This window comes from Pipistrellus kuhlii, unplaced genomic scaffold (genome assembly GCF_014108245.1).
Source record: "Pipistrellus kuhlii isolate mPipKuh1 unplaced genomic scaffold, mPipKuh1.p scaffold_m20_p_19, whole genome shotgun sequence".
Classification (NCBI taxonomy): Eukaryota; Metazoa; Chordata; class Mammalia; order Chiroptera; family Vespertilionidae; genus Pipistrellus; species Pipistrellus kuhlii.
Genome location: NW_023425504.1, coordinates 20,880,535 through 20,894,601, shown reverse-complemented (window position 1 = coordinate 20,894,601; position 14,067 = coordinate 20,880,535). Strand labels below are relative to the sequence as shown.

General features: G+C 36.5%; 1 protein-coding gene across 3 annotated transcripts in view; it reads right to left on the bottom strand.

Annotated features, from left to right (window-relative positions):
• Window positions 1-549: 549 nt before the first annotated feature.
• The window catches only part of LAMP2 (lysosomal associated membrane protein 2), a 43,855-nt gene continuing 30,337 nt past the window's right edge, over window positions 550-14,067 (bottom strand). The window contains exon 9 of one of the 3 annotated variants that reach the window (XM_036443249.2): window positions 550-1,446. In XM_036443249.2, the coding sequence (XP_036299142.1) occupies window positions 1,304-1,446 (143 nt within the window). In that variant the 3' untranslated portion in view covers window positions 550-1,303. Of the gene's footprint in view, window positions 1,447-4,907; window positions 5,401-13,500; window positions 13,703-14,067 lie in introns of those variants that run through there. The other 2 variants (XM_036443250.2, XM_036443251.2) reach the window with 2 other exon arrangements.

Genomic DNA, 14,067 nt, shown 5'->3' with positions numbered 1-14,067 from the left:
CTGCATTGTGCTGAGAGTAAATGGTGACTTGATCCTTGGTTTTAATAACAAACTTGAGGTTTAAGCTTAATTATTCCATGGAACATTTTTGAAGTGAAGGCAGATCTTTGAAAACCTTTGTTTTTAGTTATATAGAGAAAAAATAGCTTGATAAAATAAACATCTGCCTTATACTAGTAACAGGTGTGCAAAGCAGCTACTTGGGCTCTAGAGAAATACAACACAGTGCTTGTAAATCAAAGGGCAATTCAACAAGCCTTGCCAATCAAACAGATACTGGGATGAGTAGTCTCTTACCCCAAAAGCTAGAGGTCTCTTCTACGATATAAATCCATATCAAGATAAAAAATTTACAGAATAACCCCAGTCCAGCTTTAGCTAGGCAGCCATCTAACTGATGATATGACAGGGCCCACTAGCCTCTAGAGTTAGCACTTGCTACTTTGAGAGGAAAGAAAGAAATACATTAAAAATACCCATTAGAACTTATTCACATAGGGAATGGGAGAGTACAGGAGGCACACAAAGTACAGACATTTGTTTTTATTGAAGGACAGATTAACTTTCTGAACAAGTTAAGGCTCTAAAGGAAAAAAAAAAACATTCTAAATCATAACCCTAAAAAAACCATAACCCACTCTATATCAACACCTTAAAAAAAAAGACAAAGATCTTACTTCATCCTTTGGCATAAATGTCAAGTCTGTATAATCAGTATAGTCTAAACTCCAAAGGAAAAGAAAAAGGCATCCTCATTAAAATATAGTAGCCACTAACAGTGAAGAGCCAGACTTTTGCTATTGAACACAGTTTTGTGAAGCCATTTCTTTCCTTCCTTTATTAACAGGCAGAAAAACACAGATTTAAATAATCCTGATCAGGAGGTTGGGAAAGGAAGTCTTATTATGAACCAAATTTTGTTTGCCTCCCACAAAAATGAATTCACTATTTTCTTAAATTTATTTCCTAAAGCAAGTTAAATTCTCTAACAGCTTTGATTCTGCAAATAATGTCAAAGTAGCAAAATACAAGTAACTGCAACATATAAAATTATACTTCAGTAGATATGCTTTCATAATTAGATCAAGAGGCTTAAAATTATTTCTTACTAAAAAAACATATTCTAAGCCACAATTTTTCTTTCAATTATACTTTAACAAAGAAAGGAAAAATATAAAAACAAAGGAAATTGGTCTTAAAACTTTTTTTCCTTAAATAAGTGCTACTCAAGCCCAAGTTAGCTAGCAATTCACTGAGGTTAGTCTGCATATCTCAAACAACCAATTGCACTAAATTTAATTGGCTACACAGACTGATATCCAGTACGACTTTTCCTTCTTCCAATCATATAAGAGATAAAGACAACAATTATAAGGAAGCCCAAGGCCACACCCACTGCAACAGGAATAAGAAAGTTGAGGTCAGAGTCCACAGAACATTCTTCAGCTGTTAGAAAAGGACAGAAAGCAAGAAACAGAAATTAGTAAAGAATGCAATTAAGCAGAAACAAGCAAATAAGAAATAAGCATTTTGAAAGTGTATGTAGGTTAGTTTTTTAGAGCATTACCCCAATTCTCTTATTTTCTCTATATCCACTCAAAGATTTCTGAACAGCTGATCCCCTTATATCTCTCATCAGTTCATCTCAGATCACACCAAATGTCTCAGTACACAAAGGAGAAGTTAAGAAGGGGAGGAAAGTCCAAAACACAGAATTGTGTTTTCCTAACATGGGGATACTTGATGTTTAATTGTGCAATGCACTGGGGAAAAGAACTAAGACCACTGCCTGAGTATTTCCCCACTCCTTTTCTCCCTTGCCACAACTATAATAAAAGCCTAATATGCAAATTGTCCCCTTGACTGGGAGTTCGACCGCTGGCTATGATGTGCACTGACCACCAGGGGGCGGCACGGAACATGGCAGGTATCAGTGACACAGTGCTGGCAGCAGGCAGCAGTGGAGGTGCTGCTGGCCTGATGGGCTCCCGATTAGAGCAGGACCCTGGTGGGATGGTAAAGCAGGTGAGCGGGCAGCGCCAGGCCAAGACAGGTGTGAGCCAGGCCCAACAGCCCCCCAATCACTTCACAGATGGTCAGCTGCAGCGGCAGGTGGGGGGGACCCAGCCCAGATCAACGGCCCTGCAGATGGCGAGATGCAGGGTATCTGCTGAGCTTGCTCCCACTCCGCCTGCTACCCTCTCCTGGGATGCCAGGGCTTGTGCACTGGGGAAGCCCCATGCTCAGGTGCTGGGGCGCCTGTGAGGAGCCTGCCCCACACCCACATAGCCTCTTCCAGGTGATCCAGGATGCAGCCACCGGGACCACACGGGCTGATTGGGCTCCCCATGTGTTGGCAAGGAAATGGTCTGCAAGGCTGGCCAGGAGAGAGTATGCTTGCCCGCCTGGCTTCTGTGAGGCACTACTGGGAAGCCCAGAGGCCTATGCTGTGCCCCAGCCTTCAGCATCCAGCCATGCTCACCACATCTCCGGGTGGGGACTCAGGCACCATGACTCAGGTGGAGGGGGGCACACGGGGGCCCAGGAACCCAGGTGCTGCCCAGGGCCCAGAGGTCAGCTGGGCCCTGCCCTTCCATGCCAGATGCTCGCACTTTAGTCACTGGCCAGGCCTAAGGACCGAATTTCATGCACTGGGCCTCTAGTCCTATATAATAAAAGCCTAATATGCTAAGTGTCCAACCATTTGACCGTTCGACCAGTTGCTATGACATGCACTGACCACCAAAATGCAGACACTCTGACTAGTAGGTTAGCTTGCTGCTGGGGTCCAACCAATCGGGACTGGGCAAGACGGGCTAGACATGGTCCCTCCCCAGCCCTGATTGTGCACCTGTGGGATTCCTTGGCCTGGTCTGCACTCTCTTTCAATCTGGGACCCCTCAGGGGATGTCAGAGAGCCAGTTTCAGCCCAATCCCCACAGGCCAGGCCAAATGACCCCACTGGTGCATGAATTCGTGCATCAGGCCTCTAATTGAAATATAAATAAGAACTTTGTGTGAATAATAGAATTTAAATGGAAAAGGATTTAGGATTAAAAATATGCAGTATAAACTTTTCCACACATGCAATAGGTAATTAAAGGATTATATACAGTTATTTTTAGCTGAGCGGTGGCCTGGAAGAATAACAGAAGAATCCTATACATTTCAGTTCATTCCACTGGACCAACCAGAAGGCAATGTGTGCCACATAGATTTTGAGCTCTGGATTTAGACAGAACAAAGTTTGAATCTTGACTCCATCACTTACTAAATAAATTATTTAAACCTGGCCTCACTTTTCTCATCTGTAAAAGAGGGATAATGCCTATTATAAGGTATTTGAGGATTAAATCTAATTGCATTTCTAAAGCATCTGATACACATCAGGTGATCAACAAATGTTCTTTCCCTTCTGTTTTCCTCCCATGTTTGAAATGCCGTCCAAGGAGGTTTAGGTTTTGAATTAGCAAATAGAGATCAAAATAGGAGTGTTCCATTATATTATTATTATTATTATTATTGAAAAAGCAAATATTCACTGCTTTAAAAATACTTAAAATAAGTTGAGATCCTGTGTTATTTATTGGAAGTAGTACAGAAATTCAAAGTGCCCCATTCTGATCATATAATTTTAAGTTTAAATTAGTTTTACTATTCAGTGACTACATTTTACTGGGACAATTTTTTTTAAAATCAAAATCCTAATAAAGGTTTTGTTGATCACTAGATATGTAATTTCATTGAAGTTATTTCCCTTTCTGTAAAATTATAGAGTTAAGAGTAAATAATCTTTAAGGCCCTTTCCAGTATAAGTCTAATGCAATTAATAAAACATGATATTTGGTATGATTTATGATTAAATAACTTGCATTTTCCTCTAAGTTTATCTTTTCTCCTCTTGTACTTTTGTTATTCATAAAAATAAGAAAACAGTCGCTAAGATTCTGAATATATGAGTTTTAAGTAATTACGGTAGCCTTTGCTGAAAGAATTTCCTGTGTGTTATGTAAGGAAAGCTTTCAGAGACTGATAGCTGGGTACCAAAACACTATGACTGGTGAGTTACAGAAATTCTGAACAAGCAATATACACATAGAATGAATAAATAATCATTACAACGTGACAATCTTCTCAAGTCTATTGATTTAGAGTCCTTCTTGTTTTTATATTCAATATCTATGCTACACATATAACAAGGAATATGCTTCAATAGGGGTGGGTTATCTAGCCCCTATTGAAGCATTTTAATAATGCTAACAGTTTCTATTTACCCTCCATTTATGCTCTGTGCCCCAGGGACAATCATGAAGAAGCAAAAGCCTAGTTGCTATGCTTCACTGCATCCCTTCTAAGATTGCTGTTAGCTTACATTTCATAGGTACCAGTCGGATGACAACACTAAATAGATTTTAATGCTCTAGAGATCAACAAAATGAGGTACAGAAACACAACACAATCTGTCCTAATTAGTTCATAAAATATTTCTATCTTTCAATGCTAATCAGGCATCCAAAGACAAGAATAACAAGAAAAAAAAAAGGCAAGTGGTTAAATATGCTTGAATCTTTTCAATATCTATTGAGGAAAATGAAACATAAAAAAACAAACAAACAAAAACTAATTCTCAGGCCAGGTTAAGTTCTATTGTACCTTTTGGCTCTATTATTTACCTAGAAGATAAAAGTCACAAGCCTAAGAAACTGACTTCATCTGTAACTTGGACTCAAAGAAATCAACAGTCACATAATCTAAAAAATGCTGATGGCCCCGAGGACATTCAACTGAAAAGCAAGTTTGAGTATATCTAATGGACATTCATGCCACATCAATATTTAATGAACAGTATGCAAAGACGCTGAGATGAGTTTAAATCAGTATAGTTCTTATACATTGAAAGAGAATACTAGTAGTGAAATAATACTTATTAATTCTATTAAGAGACAGGTACATATTTTATTCTTATAATGACCATTTTAACAAGTTTAAGGCATTTTAGGATCAAAATTTGGCCAAAGCTTAAGACAGATCTTAAAACATTGCACACCAATGTTCTCTTTAGCAAGTTTATATTCAGGACCAGCAAAAACATTTTTTATTTTAAGCTGATCAAACATAACAGGTTTTTATTTATAAAGATTTATCTCAAAATGCTGGCACTGATTTAATAATTAATTTTAAGGAGAAAAGTGTTTCAAAATGAAGAGGCAAGAAAATTTTATGTGCATGTATTTTTATATAATCAATCAGATTGCAGGTTCTAAAACTGCTCATATCCAGTGTGATGGTGCTTGAGACCAATTAAGTAAATCAGGAACACTAGAATAAGTAATACTGCCAACGCTGCTCCCACTGCTATGGGCACAAGGAAATTGTCTTCATCTGCACTGCAGTCTCGAGCTAGATGTGGAGAAAGGAAATTGAGACAGAAAGTGACAGAACTTCAAATCTGTAAATTTTAAGTTAAAATGAGAGCACTTCTCAACACATATTTGTTTTTTACACCAAAGCAACAAGTAATTGGCATTCATTACCAACAAATGAGATGTCCCACAAAAGTGATTTTCCAAATAACAAAATCACACATTTTTAAGCACCCCCAAAATGCAGTCATTTTGGGTGGAAGTTATATAAAATGATCACATACTTCCCAGATTTCTGAAACAGAAGATAATGGATAAATATAATTAGCTTTTCCTTGATGATCATGCTGTGAGCCTTTAGAGGCAAACTGTTATGATGTTGAAGCACAGTGGAACACTGCACGTTGTGAAGTATTAATGAAATGAACCAAGTGAACAACTATACTATGCAGATCCAAGAACCCACTGCATAGCAATCTGGAGTCATTTATTAGTGGGAAAAGATGCAAACTAGCCCTGGTGGTATAACTGTCAGTCTCAAGATGATCAGTCCAGTGTGAGAATCAGACAAAAAAAATCAGTGATTATAATTTAAAAATGGACTGTGATAGAGGCAGGCCTGGAAGTGTTCAAAAGCACGTTCAACTCAGCCTTGTTACACAAGACATACTTTAAAAAGAAGTAACACTGGCCGAAACCGGTTTGGCTCAGTGGATAGACCGTCAGCCTGCGGACTGAAAGGTCCCAGGTTCGATTCTGGTCAAGGGCATGTACATTCGTTGCTGGCACATCCCCGGTAGGGGGTGTGCAAAAGGCAGCTGGTCGATGTTTCTCTCTCATCGACTTTCTACCTCTCTATCTCTCTCTCCTTTCCTCTCTGTAAAAAATCAATTATATATATATATATATATATATATATATATATATATATATATATATATATATATATATGTAACACTGGAGCTGTTTTTAAATAACCTGATGGGTAAAATAGATCCAGAGATATAGAAGCATGGAACAGGCTGATGAGTCTCAGATGGAAGACAGGGGTGGGGAGAGATGACTCAAAGAATTTGTATGCATAACCCATGGACACAGACAATAGGGGAATGAAGGTTTGGGGCAGGGGATGGGTAGAGGGGATCAATGGGGGTGGGGGAGAGGGACGTCTGTAATACTTACAACAATAAAGATAAATAAATAAATAAAAGAGTAGGAATTAACTATGCAGTTAACGGGGAAAAGGCACTCCAGATACAGGGAACAACACAGACAAAAATAAGGAAGGTTTGGAAACATGGCACTTCAGGAGAAACACAAAAAGGTTGGCATAGCTAGAACATCAAATCAAGAGGTACTCTTGGCTGGAAAAGCATCAGGAAAGGGGTACTAGTATCAGCTCACAAAGGCATTGTATGCTCTAGTAGTTTTGGCCTTATCTGACAGCCAAAAAAAAAAAAAAGTGCAGCAGGATTTTAGTCAGGAAGTTATGGCAGAGGGAAGAGTGGTACTATTATTATAAGTTAGAAAGCACCTCTATTGCTAGAGTTCAGATGTCCAATAATATGGTCCTCAACTGGGTTAATGAAGTGGAAATGCATAAGGGATAGGCTAGGGATCTGATTAGAAGGCAGAATTGACCAAATTGATGTTAGAGGTGTGATAGGAGGAGATAATTTGAATGGATTCCAATTCCACACAGCTTGAGTGACTGACTGTGTAGATGCCGGTGCTAGTTCATGATGATAGGGAATACAGGAGGAAGATATATGCATTTCAACTTTGTTTGTAGTTATTTTGTGTGGGGTTTATTTAATTTTTTAAATTTTGTGTATGGGGGAGGGTAGAGAGGGATATGTGCAAGATGGGTATGTTCAGTGTTAGATCTGCTGAGTTTAAAATACCTGTGTCTGAGTCAAGTGGTTGATGAACCTAAGTGGTAGTTAAACCACAAAGACATTTTTCAATGACAGAAAGTAGTAAGAAGAGGACCAGAGGCAAAGCCCTTGGGAATACCACTATTTGAGGGATCAAGGAGCAGGAAAAAAAGTAGAAAAGGCAGGTAAGAAAATAGTACCACAGAAGTCAATGAAGGAAACAGTTTCTGGTAGTGTGGGAGAATAGTGTAAAATATTAGAGAAGTCTGAGAAATTGCAATTGGATCTAGCAATATGGAAGGTGAGGGCTATGAGTCAAATTGCTGCAGGTTTAAGAGTGAACAAGGAGTGACTGTAGAAGATCAAGAACTTGGGATGGGGAACACACAATATTCCTTTCAAGAAGTTTAGAATAACAGAAAGGACAGTGGGCAGGTAATTATTAGGGGGATACAAGGATATCTTCAAGGTGTTTATAGAATGAGGAAAAGGGCTATTAGTACCGTGTTTCTCCAAAAATAAGACATCCTCCGAAAATAAGACCTAGCACATGGAAAGATAAGACATCTCCTGAAAATAAGACCTACTTCAACTTTGGGAGAAAAATTTAATATAAGACACTGTCTTAATTTTGGGGAAACAGGGTATCTGACAGGTTTGAGATGCTGAATAATACAAGGTTTCCTAAGAGGTAGGAGAAATGGGATTCCAGAAGCATTGACCAGGAAAAGAAAACTTATTGAGACTGGAGAAGATTAAGGAACAAGTGGTTCAGATAGAGATAGATTTGCGAAAAGGGAAGAAGGCTAGGATGTTGATTCATCACCTCTAACTATTTTTCCATTTCCTTGACTCTTAATGCCCTAGATCTCCTCCTGGCTGGCAATCTACCTGGAATGTACAAATAAGATAATTAAACTTATTAGAATTTGTGTCAAAAATAAGAATGAATAGGCTGCAAGGCAATTCTGATTGTGTTTGTATTTAAGAAATGTGCCACCTAGCCTCTGGGGCATTAACTGGGAACAAGATGCAGTCCTGGAGTTTATGGACTTTATGACATCAACTGTGACTACCAGCTCAATGATCTTTTTTACCTGCTTCTTGGTCCTCTTAAAAATCCAGATAGCTGAGGTTGCTAGATGTGACTTGTAAATACAAGGTGTTTGTTAAGAGCACCCAGTTAGCTCCTCCCCTTCAATTTCCCAAATTAACACCCAGCACATAAACTATTAGGTAACATACACCTTATAGTGTTATGTCTTGAATTTAATATAACTTGGGTTTTTAAAAAATTCATTAGTAGGTTAATTTCTAATTCTGGCAATTGATTCATAGTCATCTTTCCCAAATTGGGTATTTGACCTAGTACTTAAACAGTTTTCATAAATAGTGCTAATAAAGCTTTCATGTAAGACAAATATTCCCAAAGTAGATCAAAAAGGCAATTCCACTCTTACAAAGATCTTTCTAAATGCTGTTACTTATTTAAAATGCTCTCAATTAGCATGTGACATATTAATTTATAATAAATAATGATTTTGTGCATCCAACCTTTAAGGATTCTTTAAGTAATGGGAAGATATTTTGGTAAAACAGGAATTTTAATAGGATCACATCCTGAAGAAAAGAAAATCTCATCCTATAAGTCATTTTGTTCCAATTTTAGTATATGTGCTGCTGAAGCGATCACTCTATAAGTCATTTTGAACCGATCTATTTGCCTAATGTATACTTGAGATGGTACTGAAAATATTTTTGGGGAAAGGAAGAGTTTAATAGTCAGAGAAGCAGTGAAGATTTAAAAAAAAAACTATTCATGGGCATTGAAATTTCAACAAAGTTTCTTGTAGATTAAAAAAAAACTGTTATCTTCAAATTTCTGTTCAGAAATCTTTCAAAAATAATATTCAGTGTGAGTTGGAAAGCTGAGATACAAATTTTTTGAGATATACACTTATTACAAATGTAAAACTGCCGAAACTGGTTTAGCTCAGTGGTAGAGCGTCGGTCTGCGGACTGAAGGGTCCCAAGTTCGATTCCGGTCAAGGGCATGTACATTGATTGGGGGGGGGGGGGCGTGCAGGAAGCAGCTGGTCAATGTTTCTAGCTCTCTATCCCTCTCCCTTCCTCTCTGTAAAAAAATCAATAAAATATATTTTTAAAAAATGTAAAACAAAAACTCCTCTTAAAATCAATTGTATCAAATTTCTCTTTGTAAAAATCAGTGTTAGGAATTACATTCTTATGTAACAGCTTTTTTTTTTTATTACATATCTTTTAGACCTATAACCAAACTGAATTATATCACATGAATCTGAAAAGATACCTCAAGCTATTATCACCCAAATATGTCTATACTACTTTCAAAAACAAAATATGGCAATTTTGATGCAGAAAGTTAGCTACCAAAGGTAATAGATAAGGAAACGGGTGAGAGAGAGATGAGCCCAAGCCAATTTAATATTTTCTACCTAAACAGAGATGAAATGCTATAATCTTAAAAAATATGTGTGTGCTGCCAAAACCAGTTTAGCTCAGTGGATAGAGCGTCGGCTTGCAGACTGAAGGGTCCCAGGTTCAATTCCGGTCAAGGGCATGTACCTTGGTTGCGGGCACATCCTCAGTAGGGGGTGTGCAAGAGGCAGCTGATCAATGATTCTCTATCATCGATGTTTCTAACTCTCTATCCCTCTCTTTTCCTCTTTGCAAAAACTCAATAAAAAATAAAATAAATGATTTTTTAAAAATGTGTGTGTTATAAGAATTCATCCTAAAAAAAGAAAAGAAACAAGATGGTGCATTTTACACTGTATGTAAAGTTTTGTTCTTGATACATAATAAGGAGCTTCTTATCAGATTCCTTCTACTGGTGGTAAATATACTCAAATCTTCACTGAAATGGAAAACTACCACTCAAAAGAAATAGAGAAATAAAGCCCCCAGCTTTAAGAGACCCCAGAAGCTAAGCAGCTTGGCCAAAGTGACATGGAAGCTAATAGCAAAAGTGGGAGCTGTGATGATTAACTGGCAGTCACATGGCTTAACTGGGTAATCCAGAGGAAAGTTATGAGCCAGACTGCTAAATTTGTGTGCGTGTGTATGTGGGGTGTGTGTGTGTGTGTGTGGGTGTGGGTGTGATAATACTAAGGTTCAAATATTTTAGAGTGAGAGATTGCACACAATCCTATTTTGGTTCAGATCAATAGTTTGGATTATATGGTTGCAATGCATAGCAGCTATAGTATAGGTACGAAATATCAGCCTCATTTTAAGAGTTGAGAAATATGCACAAGATACTCTGATGCTTTTCACTATTAAGTAAATATTCTTCGGTTGTTGTTGTTGTTAATCCTCACTCGAGGATATTTTTCCATTGATATTTTTTTTATTTTTTAGAGAGAGCGGAAGGGAGAAAAACAGAGAGAATAATCGATATGAAAGAGACACATCAATTGGTTGCCTCCCTCACACACCCTGACCAAGGGTGGGGAATGAAGCCTGTAACCAAGGTAGTGCCCTTGACCAGAATCGAGCCTGAAACCCTTCAGCCTGCAGGCCAACGCTCTATCTACTGTGCCAAAACAGCTATGGCTTAAATGAATATTCTTGATTGCTGGTTCCACAATTGGCTACACACCAGGTCTGGTTGAGGAGCTTACACACGCATGCACACCTTATCCCAGACCTGCTAAATTCAATATTAAATACTCTAGGAATGGTGCCTGGAACTTGAATTTTTGTAACAAGTTTCCCAGGTGATTCTTATACTGGAGCCAGCCCAGCATCAGTACAGACCCATGTATTGGACTACTCTTCCAGATAGTAATAACACAACAGGACATTTTGGAAATAATTTAGTTCTATTTCTAAGCATTTGTAAAGTTTTTCCTTTCAGAGGAAATTGCCATTATATAATATACAAAATCTTGACTTCAACCAATGGGAAATAATGTGAGCAAATTTCCTTAAGAAAAAAAAAATAACCTTTATTGTTTGTTTTAGAAGCAATATGTTGAGCAAATGGACAAGCAAATATCTAAAGAAATACCATACATCAACTAGTGACTTAAACATTTGAAAGCAAAACATGAGAAGTATTTACATGGACCAGTTTTTTTTTATATATATATAAATGCTAACACATGAAAAACACTCAGAACCACCTAGATTGTTAGACCATCAAGGTATAAACCCAATAAAGCAAATGAAACTACAAAAGGTACAAAGAGCATGTGGCTGTAGGAAATAACCGTATATAAACTGGCCCACGTAAGATACAAAAATATTCAATGAAGTCAGATTTTCTAGAAAACAGTGTTAATGAGAGATATTTTCATATGAATCAGATATATAATTAAATGTAAAAACCTTTAGGAACATTAACAGCATTAAGCCAGTGCCACCCACTTATGCTTTAATCTCTTTTTTTAAAAAGCTGCTTTGTTTTGACTTATTAGCAACATCTAAGACCTACATTCTTATAAGCATTATCCATTCTTTTAAGGTTAACAATCTTCCACTAACATACTATTTAAATAAAAAATATTTTTAAAAATCAGGTCTATATTTTGTCTTTTATAAGTGCCTTAAGCTGACAATGCAGCTCATTGTAGCTCTAAGAGAGGGGTTGATCAGGAATCTGATTCTGAGCCAGTAAGAATTTCAGGCTACTCTAAACAGAGAGCAAACTTAAGTGGGAAAAAATATTCAGTACTCCAATACAACTCGAAAGATAGTTTTAGATATACACATGCTAACAGGCAATTGCTTGTGTGTATTTGTGCGTGTATTTTTAGTTATACTACCAAATTAATTCAACATTAATAGTACTTCGGAACCCAGGTAACTCATTTTTCAGTGAACGGGAATATATAATTTCCTATCCCCCCACCAAAAACAAAAAACAAAAACAAAAACAAAACAAACAAACAAAAACAACCTCAGGCACCTTTGGTATATGGCTGTATATTAACAATTTCTAAATATTTGCTCAGCCATTCCAATAAAAAACACCTAGAAACAGCAAGAAATACTTGATATGTTAACTGTGAAGCTGAAATGTTTTGCTTTCTCATATAAGCATTAGGTGGTTTGTGGTAGATGGACAACTGGTGCATGTCCCCAGAGGATAAAACTGAACACAAAATACATGAATTAATAATGATTCTACCATAATGAACAATAATAATATAAGTTTTGATTAGCATATAATCATTTAAATAGGAAAGCCAAATTAGTAAATGTTGTAGCAATCACTGGAAACTGGAAACAAAGAACAACTCTTTAAAAAAAAAAAGAATAACATTTTAATGGAGAAGACAGTGACTTTTGGGTTAGGTGGAAGTTACTTTATAGAACCTTCTTTATCTAGGTTCTAGGACATACTGGCATTTCTTCTTTCAGGAAAATAAAATAAAAAAATGGAATAAAAGCTACTACTGCCTTCAAGGATACTGGAAGTCTAAAAAGAAGTCTACATTAACTTTAGCTCTGCAGGTAGAGACCAATTTACGGGTAAAATGACAAAGGTCCAAAATTGGCACTGCCTAGCAATTATCTCTAAAGCACCTAGAAAATTAAAATGCCCAGGGGGAACAGTCTTGTATCTTGCAATTTAAAAGATTGAAATATTCAGGGGTTTTTTTTCAGGAGGGATTAAACAATAAATTTAACATCTATTCTAAAATTTCAAAAGCTTTGCATCTTTTGTCATTATAGCCACATTAAATACAAATGTATTCAAAAAGCATTAGGAAAGCAGTCATTGCTAAGAACATAATATTAGACTGTTCAAATCTACTGGCATATCTCTATTAGGTCAAATATGTAGCAATGTCAAAGCAGCTAAGTTAACCTGCAAACAAAATCACAGAAAAAAATACAAAAGGAGCAAGTACAAATCCACTGTAGAATGTACTGTCTCAATTCAAACACATGCAAGAAAACAAATCTCTTTTTAAAACCTGTTTTTCCTAAACTGTATATTTCTAGTCAGAATAACTAAAGTAAAAAAAAAAAAAAAAAATCAAACACTAATTGAAGCCAATAAAATAGAACCTATAATCCAAGTGATTTTGCACATGCCTTTGGCTGAAGAAACAACAGATTTAATTGCCTTTGGTTAGGAAAACCAAATTCACATGACCAATTTGTAGTTTATAGTTTTGGGGTATTTGTATTTATTTAAGTACAAAATCCCCCATACCACTGGTTCTAAGATCAGAACTAAAAGTAAATATACCTTAAATTGAATAGTATTGCATGTTGGAACTTGTACTTGCTTTATTACTTTGGAACAGAGATCACATATGCATTAGCGTTACAGAGTCTGATATCCAGCATAACTTTTTCTTCTGCCAATTAGGTAAGCAATCACTATAACGATAATCAAGCCTGAAAGACCAGCACCAACTATAATTGGTATTAGAATGGTGTCATCATCCAGCGAACACTCCTGGGCTGTAGGTGAGAAAAAGTGTGTAACAAATAATGAGTATAACAAAAAAAATAATGTCCAAAAGTAAAAGATGTTGATTCAAAAGTCAGAAGTGCTCTTACAAGTTCAACTTTAAGTAATTAAGACAGGTATATTTTAAAGATAAAGCTATAGAATATTATAGATTGATCTAGAATTAAAATCCTAAGACTCGTTTGTTCTTTCATTCATATATGTTTGTACATATATTAGTAATATGAATACATATATATATTTAAATTTATGAGTAAACGCATACATGAATACATGTTTATTTATATGCAAAATCCTTTCCAAAACAGGAATATTACTTTATTTAAAATGAAGCAAGCTAATCTAGCCCATTTCA